General features: G+C 42.7%; 1 protein-coding gene and 1 long non-coding RNA gene across 5 annotated transcripts in view; one reads left to right on the top strand and one right to left on the bottom strand.

Annotated features, from left to right (window-relative positions):
* The window catches only part of cacnb4a (calcium channel, voltage-dependent, beta 4a subunit), a 37982-nt gene that overhangs the window by 12992 nt on the left and 5355 nt on the right, over positions 1–19635 (bottom strand). Inside the window, exon 1 of one of the 4 annotated variants that reach the window (XM_031322922.2) lies at positions 15297–15673. The exons of the other annotated variants lie outside the window; for them this stretch is intronic. Within the exon in view, the coding sequence (XP_031178782.1) occupies positions 15297–15341 (45 nt within the window). The 5' untranslated portion in view covers positions 15342–15673. Of the gene's footprint in view, positions 1–15296; positions 15674–19635 lie in introns of those variants that run through there. 4 annotated transcript variants of the gene reach the window in all.
* Positions 1073–2510, top strand: LOC116066826. Its single transcript, XR_004109068.1, has 2 exons — positions 1073–1205; positions 1483–2510. It is a non-coding gene; the product is annotated as an uncharacterized LOC116066826 (long non-coding RNA).

Below are 19635 nucleotides of genomic sequence, written 5' to 3'. Positions count from 1 at the left end.
TGCTCCTTTAAATAGCAAGATAGCTATAACGCTCGCTGCTTTCAAAAATGTCCAGCAGTGAAAGAAGGACCTTGGTTTATTGCAGGTACAGATGAGTGACAGCGTAAAGAATAAAAGCCAACATAATGTGTCTTAGTGAGGTGCTGTTCCACCACTAGCCTCCACAACACCTTCAGTGTTTCTTGACTTTAAGAGATGAACACCATTCTTACAAACAATATTCCCCCATTTGGTGATTTAATGATTAAGATGAACAGTGTCATTTAAAAATCTCTCCCACCTCTATGCAATAATCTGCGTTAAATTATTCCTTTTTTCTTTCTTTTAATTTGTCACCCATTTGTATGTGATGAATATTTTGGTTTGCGAGGACATTTCTTCTCCTAAAAAATGATTACTGAGAACTTATTGGTTATACAGTATGTGTAATGTATAATGTGTGTATTCCTCTGGGACTCAGTGGGTGGCTTGACCCCCCTCCAGATCAATCTCATAGCATCACTATCAGTGGAGTCATCTCGTTCCTCACCCCTCATCCTTATTAGCCAGTGGCTGCTGAGTTAGAGGAGCAGTAAAAAAAATAAAAATAAAAAAAATAAGCCCACCCACTTATTCAAGGCAGAGAGAGAGAGATAACTGAAGAGACAGCAAGATTATTACCGACTAGCTGAGGGAACTGTGCAAACATAAAAAGAAGCAACAGTGGATGCACATAGATGGTTGGAGAGCGAGTTTCCCCTCAGCAGAGAGAGTTATTACAGCACCAATGTGCTCATCAAGCTTCAGCATCACATGCAGCGAGCCTGCAGTGAGAGGCGGGCGCTGATGAAGAGATGCAGACCTTGAGACAGACAAAGACATGGTGACAAGAAGACAGGTGCAGATCCCAATCCAAGGCCACCATGCTGAAAATGATTCTTGGTACTGACATTTATACAGACTTTTAGATTCTGCTATATGACTACAATGAGGTTACACCTTGTCTGAAAAATTCTAATCTCCACCACTGATGTAGAAAAGAAAAAGATAAGACAGAGTAGAAGAGAATGGAGACATTTATTGATGTAATGTAATGTGCATGCTGCAAATATGGGTACTGATTTTAATATTTATCTTATTATTATTATTCAGTGGGTTTTATTTTCCATCTTTTTTCATTAATTATGGCATTTATTCCCTGTAAGTATGTTTATTCTGTGTATAATGTCCCTAAAGGCAGTTACACACCGGGCTGATAATTGGCCGTTGGACAGTCTGGCGAGGTCAGTGACTCGAGTCTGTTCGGTGTGTTCCGTGCCGTCGTCCGTTGGAGGAGCTGTCGGCCTTCATTTTGGCCGACCTGACATGCTCAGTCGGAGACAGGGCAGTCGGGACTCACCCGGAAATGGCAAGCGGAATGAGGCATTTTTTTGACCAACTCGGGGAGACTGATCAGTACAACTGCCTTTTCTGCCAACGGTTGGCCGTCGGCTCTGTGTGTAGCTGCCTTGTTGTAAAGTACGTGCTGCATTTCTGGTATGAAAGGTGATATATAAATAATGTTTATTATATTATTATCCTTTATCTTACAGTTCTACAGACTTTTTTTTGTAGAGCTTCTTCTTTCTATTATACAATAGTATACACATAACATCAATATATACTATACAAAACCAAGTAAAAAAAAGAATAAAGTACTAGTACTTTTGCCTCAAATTAAGTTGAATAAACCCCTTTGTAAAACAGTTTCAATATAATCATAACCTTCATAGTATGTATTGCAGGGTTGATGTAAGACTGAAGCAATTTTAGTAAGGGTACCTATTTAAAGTGTGCTCATAAATGTCTTCTGCCAGGACCAATAGTCATCCCATCCCCAAAAAACTGTACTATTATTGATACATATTGATTTTAGGGGTATTCATTTAAACATATTGTAAAACTTAATTTTGCCAACATCCTGCAAACACAACAGCAAGGTGAATGCATTTGCATAATGTTACCTGCTCCTGAGCAAAAATGAATGAAATGAAATGAAAAGCACACACTTCACACACCTGAGTGGATCCCTGGCTAATGGACTTGTACTATAAATCTATCATTAACGATGGCTAAATCTACAGTGCGTCCTGTAACACTACCAATTATAACCTCCACCGGCTGACTTATAGTTTGCCAACATTGTCAACACATAGCGATGTATGTGTGTAAACTAGGCCATCATGGCTCTGAGGACTTAACCTTTGGCTGACGGTACTGTGGCCGTTTAATCCTATGTGGGAGATCTGGCTTCAGCCCTTATTTGTTACAAGTGCACCATGTGATTAAGTCTCGTTATATGGAGTGGCTGCACATTTGATTCTTTCATTCATCAAGCTAATTTACAGTCAAAGAAATGGCAGTTTTGTTGCAGCACCATTTCCTCTGAGCTCAGAAACTCAGACATGGTTGTCTTGCCATTAGGTTTTGGACTTTAGTGTTTACATAGTGTTGGTTACTAACTTAGAAGTCACAATAACATTGTTAATGTCCTAAAGTGTTGAATGCAGCAGCGCTGCAACTAAAAGTTCAAATTTATTGAACTTTGACACCAACTAATCCGACAGCCAATGGCTGAAGTATACCCTTGAGCAATGGGGGATAAATTAGGCGTTTGTCTTTCTGTACATACTCATACAACATATACTGATGGGCAAAATATCAGCCTATCATTTGTAGAATGCATCAAGTGCAAGCTAATCTTAGTAGTGAGTATAAACAAGGACTATAAAAACACATATGTTTTATTTATATATTTTTGGACTGAAATTAATTCACATCGCAGCAGCTTCTTTCACTCTTTCTTTCTGGTCCAGTTAGCTGTTACTCTCTATTCTCCATATCTGTGATGGTGAGAGATGTTGGTCGCTGTGTAACAAAATCTGTACAAAATGCTACACTACAGCTGAGTAATCACTACATTAGTATAACAACACTGGATGCCTGCCTCAGAGGCAAAAAACAATAACCTCAGTGCACAGACTCACTGGGGTCCACAAGCTAATCACTGCTCATCATTACTTTCTAGTACAGGTACAGGGAATACACTGTGTACAGTCGCCTGCAGGCTGCCGTACACAGCAGCCTCTCCAGGGGTCAGGAGCCAGTTATTCCCTTGTCACCAGAATTAAATGAGAGGAAGTTCTGAAAGATGAGCGTGAGTATGGCTGCTGCTGCTACAGTTACCACTACTGACATAAATATCCTTTATGATTCATTGGCCCCACAGTGTCTATAACCCACCTGTCTAAAGTCATCTGTTACCCTCTTTGTTTGCCAGTCTGTCTGCCCTTATCTGTCATTTAGTCCAAACATGTCTTTGTGTGTCAGTTTCTCTTACTTTCTATTTATAGAGACAAAAAGCGCCATAGAAGTGCAGTAAACACTGTGTTATTCCAGTTGCCAGTCAGTCCACATCAACATGTGTTGGCTTGAACAGGCAACTACTGCCTGCAACAATCTGTGCACAAGTATTACGTAACATGCAAAAACGTTCTATAATATATGGAACCATGTTGCATGATGTAATGCTGTACACAGCATAGTGCAATGGCCATGACATGCACCATGACATAATACATAAATTAGTTCATGAATTTGAATGACTTCTTCACTTTCATGTTCTACAATAAAAGCGGTTCGTCCCTCACTGGGTGACACACAATAACAGCAGACTTCCTGCACTCAGTATTCACCTTCAAACGACTGAAAACAAATGAACAAGTAAATCACTGCATAGCACAAGCTTATAAAATTAAAATATCCTTTTTCTGTCTAACCTGAACAGTATAGAACACAAAATAATTTCTATCTTCTTTCAATTTATTTTTTCTTAAAAACAAAGTGCATTTGTTGATTGTTTTTTTATAAGACATATGACAAAAAAACAGCAGTTAAAAGAGTAATGCCAGACTAGTGACTTAAAAGTCATTTTTAAATTGAACCATCAATTTGATTGTTCAGCCACACCTGTCACCGTGCATACAGTCTACAGAACATTTTGACTCGCTGAAGAACTGACTCGGATCAAAATGTTTTCTTTTTGTCGTATAAAAGTCATGTGCAGTCAGACGTTTTCTAGATCTAACAACATAATCTTATACCTTAACTGCTTTACCTGCTGAAAAGTTTACATTTGACATAGTTTTGTCACTATTAATCAAACTATAAGTTCTGAGGTTTGCCATCTTCCATTTCTCAATATTTTCTTCTTTCTTGTTCATGATGTACTTTCATAACATGAACTCCCCTTACTAATGTATTTGACAGTCTACTAATATAAAAGACAGCCCAATGTACTTTACAAGGTTCCCACCTCACACATCACAACATAATAATGTCATATTGACATTGGAGCAGGCGATGCAGCATCTTCTTTGTGTCATACCTCCTGAACTATGCAGTACAATGGATATCATGTTACTGTCAACACTCGGACACTGGTCTCGCATGGCAAATTTAATATTCCAACTCTTTTCTGTCAGCGTTTGTAGGCTTTGTTTGACTCCATGAAATAAAATCAGAAGGGAACATAACAGCTGACAAGTCAAGCGACATCTTAAATATATTGTGACTAAACTATTACTGTACAACTAAAACAGATCTTATAACATAATGTATAAAAATATATACTAGTAGGATATATAAATATATATATTTTTTTACACACAAAAAATTATATATATACATATATATATATACTTTTTTTGTTTAAAGGACAGATTAAGGCTTGATGGGTTTTTGGTAAGAGAAAGAACATTTTTACACTCATTCACACAAACCCAATTCAAACGTGAGATGCTTTGTGCTCTCCAGCTCGTCGGGTCAGGTGGATCTGCTTTCCATTTTGCTGGACAGCCAGCTGGTGGACGTTTGGAGTCCTGCAGACTCAGCCAAATGGGGAGAAAAACTTGGCCTCAGCACAAATGTTTCCCTAACAGATGATGGCACAGTCTGTTGCCCCCATGGATGCTGCCACAGACTCTGTTCAACACAAACCATTAACAGCATTCATCCACAGAGGACAGGGGGGTACAGTACAGGCAGATATGCCGTGTTGACACAGAGCTTTCATACCATCTGAACATTTCATAAGAGCTGAAAATGTGAGATTCTGCGCGCAAGAGTGTGAATCTCTAAATAGAATCTTTGTGAGGACCTGTGATCATGAACATTTCTTACATGAATATATGAGAAAAAATAATTATTAAAAACAGATCTTTGCAGAGAGAGAAGAGTGATGAAGAAGATGATGATGACAGGAATTAAAGGAATTCAGCAAATATTTAATCTTATTTTGGACTGTTGGTCGAACAAAACAAGACCTTTGAAGATGTGACCTGGAAATTGTGATTATTCCCCCCACTATTTTATGACTAGTAACTGATCCAAAACTTGATTTTATTTTTATTATTCATGCTATTAATTCCTTCTCCGGGAACCATCACCTTATCGTGGTGGAGAGGTTTGTGTGTCCCTATGAACCTGAGGGCTGTGTTGTCTGGAGCTTTGTGCTCCTGGTAGGGTCTCCCAAGGCAAAGTGGTCTCAGGTGAGGGGCCAGACAAAGAATGGTTCAAAAACCCTATGAAAAAACGAGGTAGAGATGATGTGACCCTGCCCGGAGGAAGCCCGGAGCCCCCGTCTGGAGCCAGGCCCAGATGGAGGGCCCGTCAGCGAGCGCCTGGTGGCCGGGTTTGCCACGGAGCCCGGCCGGGCACAGCCCGAAAAAGCTACGTGGCACCTCTCTCTCCAACCCATGGGCCCACCACCTGTGGGAGGAACCGCTGGGGTCAGGTGCGCTGCCACATGGGTGGCAGTGAAGGTCAGGGGCCTCGACGGACCAGACCCGGGCAGCAGACGCTGGCTCTGGGGACGTGGAACGTCACCTCTCTGTGGGGGAAGGAACCGGAACTTGTGCGGGAGGTGGAGCGCTACCAGTTGGATCTGGTGGGGCTTACCTCTACGCACAGTCTCGGTTCTGGAACCATACTCCTGGATAGGGGTTGGACTCTTTTCTTCTCCGGAGTTGCCCAGGGTGTGAGGCGCCGGGCGGGTGTGGGGATACTCACAAGCCCCCGGCTGAGCGCCGCTACGTTGGAGTTTACCCCGGTGGACGAGAGGGTCGCCTCCCTACGCCTGCGGGTTGTGGGGGGGGAAAACTCTGACTGTTGTTTGTGCGTATGCACCAAACAAGAGCTCGGAGTATTCGGCCTTCTTGGAGACCTTGAATGGAGTCCTGTATGGGGCTCCAGTAGGGGACTCCATAGTTCTGCTGGGGGACTTCAACGCGCACGTGGGCAATGATGGAGACACATGGAGAGGCGTGATTGGGAGGAACGGCCTCCCTGATCTAAACCAGAGTGGTTGTTTGTTGTTGGACTTCTGTGCTAGTCATGGATTGTCTATAACGAACACCATGTTCGAACATAGGGATGCTCATAAGTGTACTTGGTACCAGAGCACCCTAGGCCAAAGGTCAATGATCGATTTTATAATTGTTTCATCTGATCTGAGGCCGTATGTTTTGGACACTCGGGTGAAGAGAGGGGCAGAGCTGTCAACTGATCACCATCTGGTGGTGAGTTGGGTCAGAGGGTGGGGGAAGACTCTGGACAGACCTGGTAAACCCAAACGGGTAGTGCGGGTGAACTGGGAACGTCTGGAGGAGGCCCCTGTCCGACAGACTTTCAACTCACACCTCCGGCGGAGCTTTTCGTGCATCCCTGTGGAGGCTGGGGGCATTGAACCCGAGTGGACAATGTTCAAAGTTTCCATTGCTGAAGCTGCGGCGGGGAGCTGTGGTCTTAGGGTCTTGGGTGCCTCAAGGGGCGGCAGCCCACGAACACCGTGGTGGACACCGGTGGTCAGGGAAGCCGTCCGACTGAAGAAGGAGTCTTTCTGGGATGTGTTATCCCAGGGGACTCCGGAGGCAGTTGCAAGGTACCGAAGGGCCCGAAGGGCTGCAGCCTCTGCCGTGAAAGAGGCAAAGCAGCGGGTGTGGGAGAAGTTCGGTGAAGACATGGAGAAGGACTTTCGGTTGGCACCAAGGTGCTTCTGGAAAGCCGTTCGCCACCTCAGGAGGGGGAAGCGGGGAACCATCCAAGCTGTGTACAGTAAGGATGGGACGCTGCTGACCTCAACTGAGGAGGTAATAGGGCGGTGGAAGGAGCACTTTGAGGAACTCCTAAATCCGACTAATACGCCCTCTATGGTAGAGGCAGAGCTGGAGGATGATGGGGGATTGTCGTCAATTTCCCTGGTGGAAGTTGCTGAGGTAGTTAAACAACTCCACAGTGGCAAAGCCCCAGGGATTGATGAGATCCGTCCAGAAATGCTTAAAGCTCTGGGTGTGGAGGGGTTGTCTTGGTTGACACGCCTCTTCAACATTGCGTGGAAGTCGGGGACGGTGCCTAAGGAGTGGCAGACCGGGGTGGTGGTTCCCCTTTTCAAAAAGGGGGACCAGAGGGTGTGTGCCAATTACAGGGGTATCACACTTCTCAGCCTCCCCGGTAAAGTCTACTCCAAGGTGCTGGAAAGGAGGGTTCGGTCGATAGTCGAACCTCAGGTTGAAGAGGAACAATGCGGATTCCGTCCTGGTCGTGGAACAACGGACCAGATCTTTACTCTCGCAAGGATCCTGGAGGGAGCCTGGGAGTATGCCCAACCGGTCTACATGTGCTTTGTGGATCTGGAGAAGGCGTATGACCGGGTCCCCCGGGAGACACTGTGGGAGGTGCTGCGGGAGTATGGGGTGAGGGGGTCCCTTCTCAGGGCCATCCAATCTCTGTACGACCAAAGCGAGAGCTGTGTCCGGGTTCTCGGCAGTAAGTCGGACTCGTTTCAGGTGAGAGTTGGCCTCCGCCAGGGCTGCGCTTTGTCACCAATCCTGTTTGTAGTATTTATGGACAGGATATCGAGGCGTAGTCGGGGTGGAGAGGGGTTGCAGTTTGGTGAGCTGGGGATCTCATCGCTGCTTTTTGCAGATGATGTGGTCCTGATGGCATCGTCGGCCTGTGACCTTCAGCACTCACTGGATCGGTTCGCAGCCGAGTGTGAAGCGGCTGGGATGAGGATCAGCACCTCTAAATCTGAGGCCATGGTTCTCAGCAGGAAACCGATGGAGTGCCTTCTCCAGGTAGGGAATGAGTCTTTACCCCAAGTGAAGGAGTTCAAGTACCTTGGAGTCTTGTTCGCGAGTGAGGGAACAATGGAGCGGGAGATTGGTCGGAGAATCGGCGCAGCGGGTGCGGTATTACACTCAATTTATCGCACCGTTGTGACGAAAAGAGAGCTGAGCCAGAAGGCAAAGATCTCAATCTACCGGTCAGTTTTCGTTCCTACCCTCACCTATGGTCATGAAGGCTGGGTCATGACCGAAAGAACGAGATCCAGGGTACAAGCGGCCGAAATGGGTTTCCTCAGGAGGGTGGCTGGCGTCTCCCTTAGAGATAGGGTGAGAAGCTCAGTCATCCGTGAGGAGCTCGGAGTAGAGCCGCTGCTCCTTCGCGTCGAAAGGAGCCAGTTGAGGTGGTTCGGGCATCTGGTAAGGATGCCCCCTGGGCGCCTCCCTAGGGAGGTTTTCCAGGCACGTCCAGCTGGGAGGAGGCCTCGGGGAAGACCCAGGACTAGGTGGAGGGATTATATCTCCAACCTGGCCTGGGAACGCCTCGGGATCCCCCAGTCGGAGCTAGTTAATGTGGCTCAGGAAAGGGAAGTTTGGGGTCCCCTGCTGGAGCTGCTACCCCCGCGACCCGTTACCGGATAAGCGGAAGAAGATGGATGGATGGATGGATGGATGGATGGATGGATGCTATTAATTCTATTACTCTTTACAAGAACAAAATAAAAAAAACTCTTGCACAAACTCTATATCTAGCCTTTTTAGAAACCTGATAAAAAAAAAACTCCAATATGTGATAGATAAAACAACAAAGGAGTATAATTTCAAAACATCATCAACATTTTACAACAGCTGTAAAAACTGTACACAGTGCATGTGCAAGTATACACGCACCCACACACACACACACACACAAAGGGGGTGAAGCTCATAGGAGCAGGAAACATGCTTACAAAGGGTTGCTTGACATCAGGACTAAGGCATGATGTATTGCTTTACTGTAAATTCTGCCCTGTTCATCATTTTTCTCTCCTGCGATAGCACCTTCTTTTTCCAAAACCATCTCATCCAATTACCATCCTCTGCCACTTTCACAGCAGAACAGATGTTTTGCATGATTGCATTCTCTGTTGCGATCAGCCGTTTACATGCCACAGTCAAAGACACAGATGTATAGTATGTTCTTGGCAAACTTTGTATTATCAATATGACGTGGTAAATAGTAAGTAAATTGCATGTTTGACTGATGGTAGTGACATGCAGTTGACAATGACAATGAAGCCTCATATATCTTTGAGAAGCAGCCACTGTTTTGTATTTGACCTTGATAAACAACTTCAACAAACTAATTTTAGCAACAGATTTGAATGAAATTAGGTCGAAAGTTAGGTATTGGACCAAAAAAGAACTCTTAGTTTTTGGTGCCATTAGCGCCACAATGTGGCTATAAAGCACATCGCATTTTGGCGCATACAATAACTCCTGCACTATGAGCCATAGAAGCAAATTCCACTTTTGCTTGGCTCCTCCTGAAAGACATATCTTTCAGTTGAAACCCTGTCTGCTGCCTAAATCTTTTTCAAAAACACATTTTTCAACACGCTACAATACATTTTAATCCAATATTACCAAATTTGGTGAACGTTTTTTCCAAATTGGTTGTCATGTTCTTCTATAGAAGAACATGACAACCAATTCAAAATGTATGTGTAGCCTACATACATGAACTGCCATAATAAACAAATTGTGCATGCAACTAAATTCTCATGAATAGTTGTAGATATACACGTATACTCAAGTAAAAATGTAAATGTGATGTAGTTTTTGTATGACATCTTGTATTGCATTGCTGTGGTGCTTTTGCTAAGACAATACTTTGATTCTATTGACCTATTGAATAACTATAAAGTAGACAGAGGGTAAACAACTGTGCAAAGTTGGTAACTGGATTTCTGATGCCACTTTACAATTTAAAACTGTTAAGGAACAAATGACAAAGATGATGTCATTCAGCTCATTTTACTGGAAAGGACAGAAAGTATTCAGAGCACGAGGCACTTTGAAACCCCCCCCCCATCCCCCTTCTCTGTCTGTCTCCTGTCTCTACTCTCACACACACACACACACACACACACACACACACACACACACACACACACACTGACAATGAGTTGTTTGTGAGGTTATTATCCAAGAGTGTCAAGTGCCAGTCTTAAGTCCATCGTGCAACACTCAAGCCTTATCTGTTCGGACGCCAAAGCTAGGTCCCATCTCCATCCTTCTTCCTCCCCTGACCTCCACATATCAGACCCAGGCTAAAAGGCTAAAAGCATTCTTCATTATATCCAACATCAACAAGAATGGAGAAGTGGAAACATACTTCCAGGCTCCTTGAAAACAACTGAGCCCAAATAAGAGAGAGAGCTCATACTGTAATTCCCTTACATTCGTTTTTATGTACACAATGTCTTCTTCTGACTCACTGAGCTCTCCTTCCAGCATCCTTACAATAGTACAATTACTAATCATTGAGTGCAGCAGGTTTAGGCATTGTATTTAACACAATAGCTTTCGTAAAGGTGAGTCATTCATTAAACAACATTGTTTATGTGCAGAACTATGGTAAGTGGATTGCATCATTCCTGTAAGCTAGGGAGGAGAAGTTGCTTATTAAAATTAAAATGTTCTGCAATAACAAAGTTTGACTTTGCTTTCACTTTAAAGTTTATGGTCTGTGGCTCATGTTCTTAAAAGTCCCATGTAATGCTAATTTTCAGGTTTATACTAGAACATGTTTACATACTTTAATGTTAAGAAAAAAAAAACATTATTTTTCTCATATTGTCTGAATATACGTGAATTGACCCTCTGAATTAAAACGTTTTTGTGCCTGTCTCTTTAAGCCACCTCCCGAAAAAGCCCATTCTGCTCTGATTGGTCACTGTTTCCGGGTCTTCCGCATCTGCCCTTTCTGAGTCTCTGAACCATCATTGCAGCCGGGGAATAATTGTGACGGCACCTTAGCAGCACTTTCAACCTACAAAAAGTATAGTTGTGACATCACAGCAGTACAGAAGTCCTGACAGCTTGTTTAAAGGCACAGTTTCTGAATACGCATGTGTGCATTTCTTTGTGGAGTGAATGTTTTGACACTTTCACAGCATTTATGTAGCCCCTGCTTTTTAATAAAAAAAGACATGGAAATCTAACTTTTTACAATATGGGACCTTTAACAATATTGATTAATTAATAGTTGGTCCTAGCCTCCAAAATAGAAATGAGCACAAGTAATTGCCTAAATTTGTTAGACAATTGTGAAAATATAGGTGGGGAAAGTGACAGAGGAGCACATTAACAGCTAACTTCAAAGTGCTCTTGACTCACTGACATTTTGTTTTGTTTTAAACTATGCTGTACAAATATATTGAAAAGATTTGACTTGACTGACATTTCGGTCAGACAACTCACGTTTGAAATGTTTATTATAACAGCAGAATGTTGTGTTCGGCGGCCAGACTCCGAACCTCATCACTCCCAGCAGATTGGGTTTACACAAAATATTGGCAAGTGATGATAAAGTAGCTTCCCCCTGGCCGGAGCCTGCAGGCGGATGCTGGGGTGGTGCTGAAAGAGCAGGCAGCAATACAGGTGTGTGGCAACAGCAGCATTGACAAGCAGAGATGGGGAAATTGTGCCGCTTAAGACCACCAAATTGAAGGGGTGTGTTTGGTAAATGATACGGAGAGTGAAGCATGTCACGTGTGTATACAGCAGTACAACTCGTTGACTGCCTGAACTAGCTCACAGGCGTCGCACCATTTCTGCTGTACATTGTCAGTGGCTGAGAAAGTATGCAGCTGTACGAATGAAGCATTGTAGTGCTGGAAAGAATAGGCATTCTTAATAAAAAAATCTACAATCACCAGAAGGTGGGTGGCATGGGCATATACTGTATGGCCATCTCAGAAAACATTACATTCATAGAGTGCCAAACAATGTCCCTGAGTAGCTTAAAACACATTCACAGAAATTCTACTAAGTCACACAATAGCCTGCAGGTCATTATGGGTTAAAGGACAATTCCGGCGCAAAACGAACCTAGGGGTTAATAACGGATGTGTACCCACTCTGTTGTTCTCTGGGACATGTTTTCATGCTAATTGATTGTGTTTGTAGCTTGAACGAAGCTAGCGCGGACCGCTGGTTAGCTTACAACGCTAGTATTCGGGGTACAGGGAAAGTAAAAACAAATCGCTATTTATACCACTAAAAAGGCTCAAAATATCACCAAACTTCAATGGTAGCATAGTGAGGGTCCCTACATGTTAACCGAAGCATTGAGAACTTTGTAAGTGTACCGACAGTTTATTGAACGAAGAGCTGCAGGAGCTCTGTGAAAGGGCTACGAGAGAGAGAGCTATGCCGCAACAGAGCCTCATACTTTGGGAAACTGGTGGTGTACCTGCGGACATTGTGAAGCTATGGCCACCGAACAGGAGTATCTGTGTTGTTGTTATTCCCCCTCTCTGATGAACAGGGAAACTTTTTTCCATGTCCCGAAAATAAATTGGAGAAGGCGACCCAGACCGGAGGGACAAGATGGACAGTTATCCACTGAGTAAGTACACTAGACAAGTTATGTTTTACATCAGTGCGATTATTTCAGATATATTGTGCAAATTGCTTTTGATTTTAGTTGGCATCGCCAGCTGTAAGTCATGACTGCTTTCCCGAAGTACGAGGCTCTGTTGCGGCATAGCTCTCACTCTCGTAGCCCTTTCACGGAGCTCTCGCAGCTCTTCGTTCAATAAACTGTCGGTGCACTTACAAAGCTCTCAATGCTTCGGTTAACATGTAGGGACCCTGGCTATGTTACCGTTGAAGTTTGGTGATATTTTGAGCCTTTTTAGTGGTATAAATAGCGATTTGTTTTTACTTTCCCTGTGCCCCGAATACTAGCGTTGTAAGCTAACCAGCGGTCCGCTCTAGCTTCGTTCAAGCTACAAACACAATTAATTAGCATGAAAACATGTCCCAGAGAACAACAGAGTGGGTACACATCCGTTATTAACCCCTAGGTTCGTTTTGCGCCGGAATTGTCCTTTAAGGATGCAACAAATGCTTTAGTTTCTCATCTGTTGTTTTAGAAGTCCTTGGACAAAGCCTCACATCCGAAAAATCCAGACACCCACAAGCCAATGACAAGTGCTGATAGCAAACCACAAGGAAGAGTAAGAGCCCCAAAGATGTCTTCTATAGTGCTGCCAATACCGCCCTAAATATGGGACAGCGTGGAACAGCAGCACTGATTGTGATTGATTGAAGAACAAGAGTTGTAAGTTGGGATTCAATAGAATCCATGTCCCACACATGTGCTGTGTCGACAGAAACATGACTGGACTCATTGTTTGAAATTGAAGAAAGTCAATCCAATTAGTGGTAATGAATGAATCCAATGGCAGTTATACAGTTTTTATTAGGGTGGATGAGGCCATGTCTTTGAGATATTTTTTAAAGAGAATTTACAGAGAATCCATTTCCTAAAATGGGGAAAGTAAATAGTTTCCAGCCTTGTCAGTTATTCAGACTCATAATAATGGGACAATATCACATGATAACAACAGCTGAAACAACAGACTGTATTTCTGGATTGTGCTACACTATCAGGGACATACAGAGTAACACATTTAAGAGAGTTATTTTTGGCATCCAGGGTTCTGTCAATAAAAGTCCTGTTCATTTTGTGCAATGTTATGTGACTGAGGGGAATGAAACTCTCCTGGTTGAATCTTCCGTAAAAAAAAAAAAAGAAAGAAAATATCTGGTTCTTCGGAAAGTTTTTTTGGAGCAGTAAAAAAATCCAGCCAACAAACCAGCCACTCCTCCCGTTTCACAACATCATTATCATCAAGGCCAAAAGTATGTGGACACTCCTATCTACATGTGCACTTTTGTTCTGGGGTTTGTTTTTCATGTTTTGAGCTTTTCTGTTTTAACATGACAATGCCCCCGTGCATAAAGCCAGGATCATAAAGAAATGGTCTTCTCAGTTTGGTCTGGAAAAAACGTCCCTGGCCTGCACAGAGCCCTGCACAGAGCCCTGACCTAAACCCCATCCAGCACCTTTTGGATGAGCTGAAACACTGACTGTGAGCCAAACTGTATCGCCCAACATCAGTGAAAGCTCCTGTGGCTGAATGGGAGCGAATCCCTGTAGCCAGGTTCTTGAGGAAAGCCTCAAACCAAAAAACAGAACCTACACTCTCTTGCTAATACTGGACCAAATGTATAAACAAATCCTTCCACCTTTAATCTTCAAAAGGCAGCCAGGATGTCAGGTAGAATTTGAAAAAGGTCTTGACAGATTCTGGCTCAGTGGGATTCCCCCCTCCCCTCCACCCAACAGCAGCTCCTACATGTATTGCCTTTGTAAGCATTTTTCCGGCACTCCGACACATTTCTATCCCATGGATGCCCACTCTGCCCAACTTTAATAATGTTGGCCTCTCTGCATCAAAGGCAATGTGTAGGTCTAACTGTGCGTACCGTCACCTGTGTGTGGTTAGGATGAGCATTTATACTTAATGACAAGGGAATATGACGTTTCTCTACCATGCATGCCTCCTCGTCTTGTGTGGAAAACGTCACGGTCGGATGCAACATCAGTATTATACAGATGGCCATGATTGTTATGATCATAGCTGTTGGTATTTTCAGTAAACCTTGATGATGTATAGTGGGATGTGATGAAGGGAGCGACATACTCAAATACAGATACCCACAATGCTCATAAGCAGAGGTTTACCGCATGCACACTGGCCATTCATCCATATGGAGAGATGGTAAAGGAATACTCTTCTGATCTGCAGGTGCTCAGTCCAGACAGGAGGAAAACTGTCATCTGGCTGGCAGCATCAGTAAAGAAAACTGTACTGTTTGAGGAGCCCCAAAGACACACGCTCTCTCAAAAACACACGCCGACACACACACACACTTGTGCGCACCCTTCCCCCAGCCTCTCCTAACTCCCCAGAGAAGAGTGCACGCTCAGCCCACTCAAGTCTCAACGTATTCTGTGGGTGTTTATGAAGAGATCAACCAGCCACGACACAACAGAAAAGCATGGTTTACAAGTGCCAGACGCCCCTCTCCACTCACCGCCTCCGAGTCTTCAAATCCATGTAGGTACAAGTTATCGTACATGGAGGAGTGGAATTCCAGAAAGCAGCTATTCGGTGCAAAATTGGCAGAAGCAGTAATCAACCTGTTCCAGAGAGGATGGGTGATGAGGACTGGGGAGTGACAGAGCCCACCAGCAGTCTCTTTCTCCACATAGACCACACAGACCACAGAGCAACCAGAGCAGCAGATAGAAAGAAAAAATATGGAGCCCTGTGTTTGCCTGATGCTGAATTGGATATTATTGCCCCCGAGCCAAGCAAGCGTTGGTTCCCATTATTGTAAGGCAGCCTGGTTGTCCCCAGAGGCAGAGCAGACCTGGTATTTCATCTGCCTTCCAAGCTCAGATCACACAAGCCAATCCCTTTCTCCAGCATTGGCTGATGACAGAGGTGGGATGCAGCTTGCCGATTGGCTGGTGGAGGCTCCAGTCAGGCTGGCTGGCTGTGAATAAGGAAGAGGCAGAGAGGGAGGTGGGGGTCTGCAGCCCGAGAGCAGCGTCAACCAGCAAACCGTGTGTACTCTGTGCATGGATGTGTGTGTGTTTGAGGTAATCTCTTAACCTAAACACCAAACTGCAAAGACAGACATATCATTTACACATGCAGAATTGCAGCAAACAGCTGAGGGATGGGCACCAGGGTGGCTCGCCTGGTGGAGCGTGTGCCCATGTGCAGAGGCTCGGTCTTTGAAGCAGTGGCCGTGGGTTCGGTTCCGACCTGTGGCCCTTCTGCGTGTCGTTCCCCCCCTCTCTCACCTTTCATGTCTAGGCTGTCCTGTCCAATAAAGGCCAAAAAAATGCCAAAAAAAATAATCATCAAAACAGCTGAGGGATGATACTCTAACAGTGTTCATGTCTTTACAGCTTCGGGAATGCACTGGGGCCATAAAATCAATCTATAAAAGTATGTTACAAGGAAACTGATCATATAGGAAACAGGCAAGAAGAGAAATAGAGTTTGACACCTTTTATTTTTTGGGGCATTTTTAGGACTTTATTTCCACAGGACAGATGAAGACATGAAAGGGGAGAGAGAGGGGGAATGACATGCAGCAAAGGGCTGCAGGTTGGAGTCAAACCCACGGCCGCTGTGTCGAGGAGTGAACCTCTATATATGTGCACCTGCTCTACCAACTGAGCTAACCCGGCCACGAGTTTTGACACCTTTTATGAGCAAATTCCCTGTTGAAAGCATTCACAGAATAATGGAGGAATGGCAAGGCCATTGCTTTTTTACTAATGAGAAATATCTGCTAATTTTTTTATTTTACAAATTCTGGCAAGGCCCTTAGTGATTTGTTCCCTGACACTACTACTGACTACTGAATATTCTGTTAAAGTATTATGATGATGTACGTATGTGCCTTAAATTAAATATTCAGATTTTTTTTAATTCAACAGACATAGTCTTACATTAGGGCGTCAAGGCAATAATAAAAGTCATCTCTAAAAAATACAGATACGTTTTGTGACTTCTTCAGCAGAGGAAGGCTATTGGATACAGCTGAAAGCTTCGGTAATTGGTAATTGAGTGAGCCCTTGAGTTAAGGATTTTTATCACAGTGTGTTTTCCCAAGGTCAACAATGAACCTCCACGCTCTAAGATAAAAAAGATTAAACAGACTAAAAACATAAAAAAGGCTAATTGGCTAATTAAATTGTGAAGAGAAAGAAATTGGCTGAACTTAATGAAAAGCAAAATATTCTAATCAAACCAAAATGCTGTAAAAGCTGTCTAGATGTAAATTTGAAATTAGTATTATACTATTTTTTTTATTATTTTCCTGCATGCTCATATCCTATTTCTACAACTAAAGCTATGCAACTCCTGTGTGGGGAATACAGGTAAAAAAGCCCATTGTCCCTGTTAAATGAACTAATAAACCAATACATAATATGAATTGCACATCTTTTTTATATTATCCAATCCAAGTGAAAACTGCAAGAGAATATCATTTGTTGTGTCCGAGTCTAAGCTGCTTTTGTGACAAAGTAGAGCAACAGCGCCCCCTGCTGACAAACCGTGTTACAGCAGATGCACCTGCTCTTATCAGAGGATGCATCTTCATCAAACCTGTCATAGTTTTCTTTTTACCTTCCTCTTAACAAGCACCTCTCAAAATACCTGATGGCATATCTATCAGATATTCTAGTGTGGGGGACAGAGGTGACACATCAAAGAGCTGATACTCAGATAGTGACCTGTGTCTGGAGACCTCAGCAGCTCGCAGCCCCTTCTGGCCTATTGAAGTACAAGCCACAGTAGATGAAGGAGAAGCCATTAAGAATCAGTGCAACAAGGCTGCGGGTGCAGAAAGTAACACTTACATTTCTGAAGAGAGATACCGCTGTAGATGTTTAAGGTTGTGCTAATTTTAACTCCTTTATATACTGCTTGGTAGTTTAATCTACAGCATTGCATCATATTCTACAAGATTATCATACATTTGGAGCATCGCTGTCCTTTGAGAACCACATATCTCTAAAAAGTCAACTTTTCATGGTGTCAGAAAAACAGCCCTGTTTTCAGCTTTGTGACGATGCATTTTCCAGCTGATCCAAGAAGCTTTTTAAAGACTTTATTTAGCTTAAGAAGTAGGATAATCTTCTCAACACATCAAGGAAAACTTCATACTTCAGTTTTTCAGAAATATTCTAATTCAAAATCAAAGGAATTGGAGATATATAGTTCTCCCTAGACAGGAAGGGGATGGAAATGTATAATGTGAAAAGTAACTAAAGTTTGCCTCTGATGTAATGGAGTAATAATAATAACTATTTGTTTAGCACCTTTAATAAATGCAGCTTAAAGTGCTTTTCAGTATGGTATTAATAAAAAATAAAAAATAATAAGAATAAGAAATAAGCAACATACATATAAATGACAACATACATAAGATAAATAAGTTTATTAAAATAGAGTAGAAGTATAAAGTTGCATAGAATGGAAATACTCAGCACAAGTACCTGAAATTTGTAACTTGTGTGTGAGTTCAATGTATTATTTTATGATTTAGACTTGATGTTAGGGTTAGGCATGTAGTGGTTATCATTAAGATTAGGGCAAGCTACAGGGGAATGAATATAGGTCATCACAAGTGCTGATTACTGACAATTAATTGATGTGTCAATCAAACAACAACTATTTAACAACTATTTTTAGGTAATTTGTGAAGTAAAAAAGATGAATATTTTCTTTCTTTTAATGTGAGTATTTGTTGTATTTCTCTGTTTCATAAAAGTCTGAATTGAATATCTTTGTGGTTTAGACTGTTGGTCAGAAAAAACAAGCACTTTGACTGTGAAATGAAAGACATTCTTCAATTATTTTTTTTTACATTTTCTCAATTAAGCACTAAATCCACTCATTTAGAAAAACCCATTAACTGATAATGTATAATAATTATAAGTTGCAGCTCAAGTGTGTATGCATGAATTGGTTGTATTTATTTGTTGCAACTTTCAGTAGCTTGTGCTTTTGAATCCCCGATTTAAGATACAGACCTGATACGCAGTGATAGCCAACACAGCTGAAATCTGTTGTTTTTTAAGTGTATATTCATGAGTAATCTTGTTAGGGGGTCTCCAGGGGTTGCATATTTACTCAAGAGGCACTGGCAGACTAGTGCATGGTGTCAGCGAGAGCTATGAGAGCAATGACCAGACCCCATCAAGTAATTTACGAATTAAATGCTGCTGAGTTGAGCCATGCGACCTACATAAAAGGGATTAGCCGTATGAAGAAGCCCCTTCTTTATCACTATGCAGGGAGCAAGCTGAACATTTTGATTAAAGGGATTTCTGTGTATAATGTATTGTGATTCAGAAATTAAATTTAATTTCTGGAAGAAAGCCGTGGCATCATACACTTTGTCATCCCAAAATGAGACTTTATTCAAATCTGCAGGCCTTAAATTCCTAATTTGCATTTCAGACAGAAGGTGGTGACCCAGGATGTGAATATGGGCTAAGACTTCAAACTGACTTTTCTAAAGAGGTGGCAATGAGGTCTTTAGTTCACAGCTGCATTACTGCTACAACTAAAAGTCATTTTCAGGTCAGCCTCAGCCCATGAAAACAGTGGGTACATTGGGTCATACGTTCATTTTATTACTTTTCATCAAATTTTGTGTCAAGTCCACATGCTGTCTTCCTTTTTTTTTCTTTTTTTTTTGCGGCTCATCAGCCCATTACCACAAACGCACTGCCCTCTGAAGTCTGCAGTAGAAATGTATGTCAAATTAGGACACTCTCATCAAAATAGTTTAAAAAGCGCTACTACTAGTAAAGAAAATCCCTCCTTAAGATACATTCCTG

Source organism: Sander lucioperca, chromosome 8, assembly GCF_008315115.2.
Source record: "Sander lucioperca isolate FBNREF2018 chromosome 8, SLUC_FBN_1.2, whole genome shotgun sequence".
Lineage (NCBI taxonomy): Eukaryota > Metazoa > Chordata > Actinopteri > Perciformes > Percidae > Sander > Sander lucioperca.
Note: the sequence above shows the minus strand (reverse complement) of the source record. Positions and strands in the feature narration are given on the sequence as shown.